Consider the following 3,518-nt stretch of genomic DNA (forward strand, 5'->3'; position numbering starts at 1 on the left):
CGGAGGTTACTGTGGGAATGGAGGTATCAGCAAAGAGGTTATTTTTGACAGAGAAGAAGAGGATTTTAACTCCAAGATTGGCATATGGGAGGGAGTGAGATTCTTAGAGACATACAGGAATAGATGTTTGGACATAGAAAGAATGGGAATCTCATCAGTCCCAAGGAGGAATGAAAGTCGTCCAAGGTCTCTGTCTTGTGTACTTCACAACCATGACCTTCCAGAAATCTCATAGGAAAATCAACACACAGGAGATGATCCTCTGATTCTTTATATGTCTGGAGGCTGGGACGGTCAGCTCCTGGCCCTCTGAGGACAAATTCTGACTATCTGGCTAACCTTAGCTTCTGGTGAGAAATGCCCCTCATCAGGTCATACCAAACCCCTATCTAGCAAGTTACTGATTTAGGAATATGAATCTTCTTCCATTTATGACCTTATTTTTTTCATCTCCTCTGGGTCCTCTGCAGTCCAGCTGAATCAAGTAGGGAATGAGATGTTTAAAAGTACAGACAAAGGTATGGAAATCACAGGAACATAACAGGAAATGCAGTGAGGTTTGTCCAATTTAGCAAGTCCATTTTCTCCTCAGCCCAGGATTCACTCTGTGCTGTCTCAAGGTGGTTGTGTCTTCCTTCTTCTTCTCTGAACCCATTGCTTCACCTGTCTTGGAATTTGATCTTTTCATTTTTCTAAAATGAATTTTTCACTCAGGTCACTACCCTTTTCTAACAACTTTTTTTTTCTACAAACCAGACATCTGTTTTCCTCTTCACTAACTTTTTAACCTAAACTCAAATTTCAATGTAGTAACTTCTGGGAAGAGAGAGGGGCCTCACTTGTTTATGACCACAAACAGTCATAGGCCATGACTTTTCTTTGTGATGCTCTACATAGAATTAGCGGAGATGAAACTACTGAGACCATTTAGGTATGAGATAACAATCTCCAGTAAACCCAGTACAGAGTCTGACCTTATTCTGGGCTCTGGAGATGAAGCTGAGAGGCTGGAGGTGGTTCTGGGTCTGTTTTGCATGGGGAGATCTCAGCCCCCTGCACAAGGCTGTCCTGACATAAATTGTGAAGATGGGACTAATCCTACTCTGCCTATTTTTAGATTTAATGACCAAAATTGTAAACACCCCACTTATTCTTGAGTGGGGGAGGTCTGTGACCTACATATGCAAGAGTGAGTAATGAATCAGAATGACTGCCCACTGGGCAAACCTAAGCAAAACCTTTGTTGTGATTGGTACACGTAAAATGGGAGGAATTCACAGGAAATGATGCAAAAGAAGCACCTTTAAAAAGGAGTTAAAACTTGGTGGGGGGGGGGGGAGCTTTTTCTTCTTTGTTCTTTGGAGTTTGGAGTTTGAATTGGAGACTGTTGAAGAATCTGCTTACAGAACCTGAGACCTTGGACTTGGTGAGACTTAAATCTCTCCCTTTGAACAACCACGTGGTGAGTGAAAAAAGACAGATTCCTTCCTGGATTTTTTCTGAAGGGACTGTCCTCTTCAGAGAAGCTTTGTGACTGAAGCCCTTGCTTTATTCAACCCTGGTGAAGAAAGGATGATTCAAACTGCTACCTCTTGGTTAACTGTTTTAGGATAACTTGATTAAAATAAACCCAGTAAATATATCTAGAGGTAATTACCATACACTAACCCAGCCCTTAAAGATGAGCAAGGGCTTGAAAAAGTAACCCCCAGATAGAGGAATGGCAGGTAAATCAGCTGATCTGAGTACCAGCCTCCAGCCTGCTGGGAATTAATATAATAAATTATCTACCTAAACTAGGGTTCTTGCTAGGGAATAAGGAGATTAGACAGGAAACAATAACAACTGTTTATTGAAGATAAAGGGTTTAGAAAGGTGGGTAACAGGCTTCCTTAACTAGGGTAACTAGTAACATATATCTGGGCAAAGGGAATGGAGTTCTACACTAAAGCTTTCACTAACAACCACAGTCAAGCAGGATAGGAGGTTTGGAAATCTCACTCCTGGCTCCCTGACTCCTCCAGCGTTGTTTCTCTTGTTTCTCTGGTGTCGCAGGGTCTCAGCTATTATTCTGCCAATAGATCCAGTGGGGTAAAAACAGTGAACTGGTACAGAATGAAGGTCCACCCTCCAAGCTGCAAATCCAAACTCTAGCTTTCTCTTCCCACAAAGATGATGCCTTCTGAGGGAGATCAAAACGCACAGGCTCCTTCTCCAGTGGTAACCAAATGACCAAGTCCCCAGTTCTGTGTCACTCCCCTGCTCCATTCCAGGCTTTTAGAATGTTCATCTCCTGCCACCCTGCTTGGCAAACTTTCTCTATCTACAATTAATAATGCTATTTCCTTATTACACCAGGACCTGGGCCCTCAGCTCAAGGATGAGGCCCCTCTGGCTGAGGACTAATTAGCCCTGCCTGGGTTGAGCCAGGGGCCAGAGCAAATTACTTAGTGTGTTGGGTTAGATATCTTACCTTATCCTCTCTCTGATTTTCTTACTTTCACTCTCTCTACCTATTTGTAAATAAAGCACCATAAAAGTCATTCTGACTTGAGTTTTTCATTTGGAATTGAGTAATCAATTACTGATGACAAAAACTCTTAATATTCAGTTCAATAAATATTTTTACTCTTTACAAAATGCATCTTTATCCCTGTCTGTCTCATTCTGGGCTCAGAGCTCTCTGCCTGCAGCTCTACAAAGGACACAAGGATGTCCCCATCCCAGCTCCTCTGCCTCCTGCTGCTCTGGGCTCAGGGTAAGACCAGCCACAGGCTAATCCGGGGGAGGTTCTCCAGGAGGTTCCAGAACTAGAAACTGTCTGAGGAGGCAGAAGGAGAAGTTCTCTACAGCCAATGGGGATGACATGTCAGATTCAGGCACAAAAGATGGTCTGAGAGGAGGGAACTCACTGGGGAATTCATGGCACCTGGATGGGGTTCTTTACCTGAATCTGCTTTTTCTCTTTTCTTTTTTCCATCCCAGAGTCCAGGACAGCCATTGTGATGACCCAGACTCCAGCCTTCCTGTCTGTGGCTCTGGGAGAGAAAGTCACCATCAGCTGCAGGGCCAGTGAGAGCATTTACAGTGCTTTAGCCTGGTACCAGCAGCCTCCAGGAAAACCTCCCAAACTTCTTATCTATGATGCTATTGACCTAGAGTCTGGGGTCCCTGCCCGCTTCAGTGGCAGTGGGTCTGGGACAGATTTTACTCTCACAATCAGCAGTGTGGAGGCTGAAGATGTTGGACATTATTACTGTCACCAAAGTTATGATTCTCCCACAGTGATGGAGGCCTGAACAAAAACCTCCCCAGATTTCCAACTGGCAAAGCTTTAGTGGGAATGTTGAAGGAAGGTATTGGGGTTCAGTTGTGACCCTAATGGGTTAGATCCCACCCTCAGTGCCAGCCCTATGGAGACAAGCCTCCCCACTCCTAAGTTCTAGTAGCTTCACCCTTCAAGATGGTGTTTGGTATTCATCTTTCTCTCATCCACAAAATCAGTCTTCCTCCCCTCA

General features: G+C 44.1%; 1 gene segment (V, D, J or C); it reads left to right on the forward strand.

Moving 5' to 3' along the window:
- The first annotated feature begins 2,682 nt into the window (after positions 1–2,682).
- LOC123233163 lies at positions 2,683–3,299 on the forward strand. The segment is given in 2 exon segments: positions 2,683–2,758; positions 2,986–3,299. Coding segments are annotated over 2 exon segments (360 nt in total).
- Positions 3,300–3,518: the final 219 nt, after the last annotated feature.

Source organism: Gracilinanus agilis, chromosome 2 (assembly GCF_016433145.1).
Source record: "Gracilinanus agilis isolate LMUSP501 chromosome 2, AgileGrace, whole genome shotgun sequence".
Classification (NCBI taxonomy): Eukaryota; Metazoa; Chordata; class Mammalia; order Didelphimorphia; family Didelphidae; genus Gracilinanus; species Gracilinanus agilis.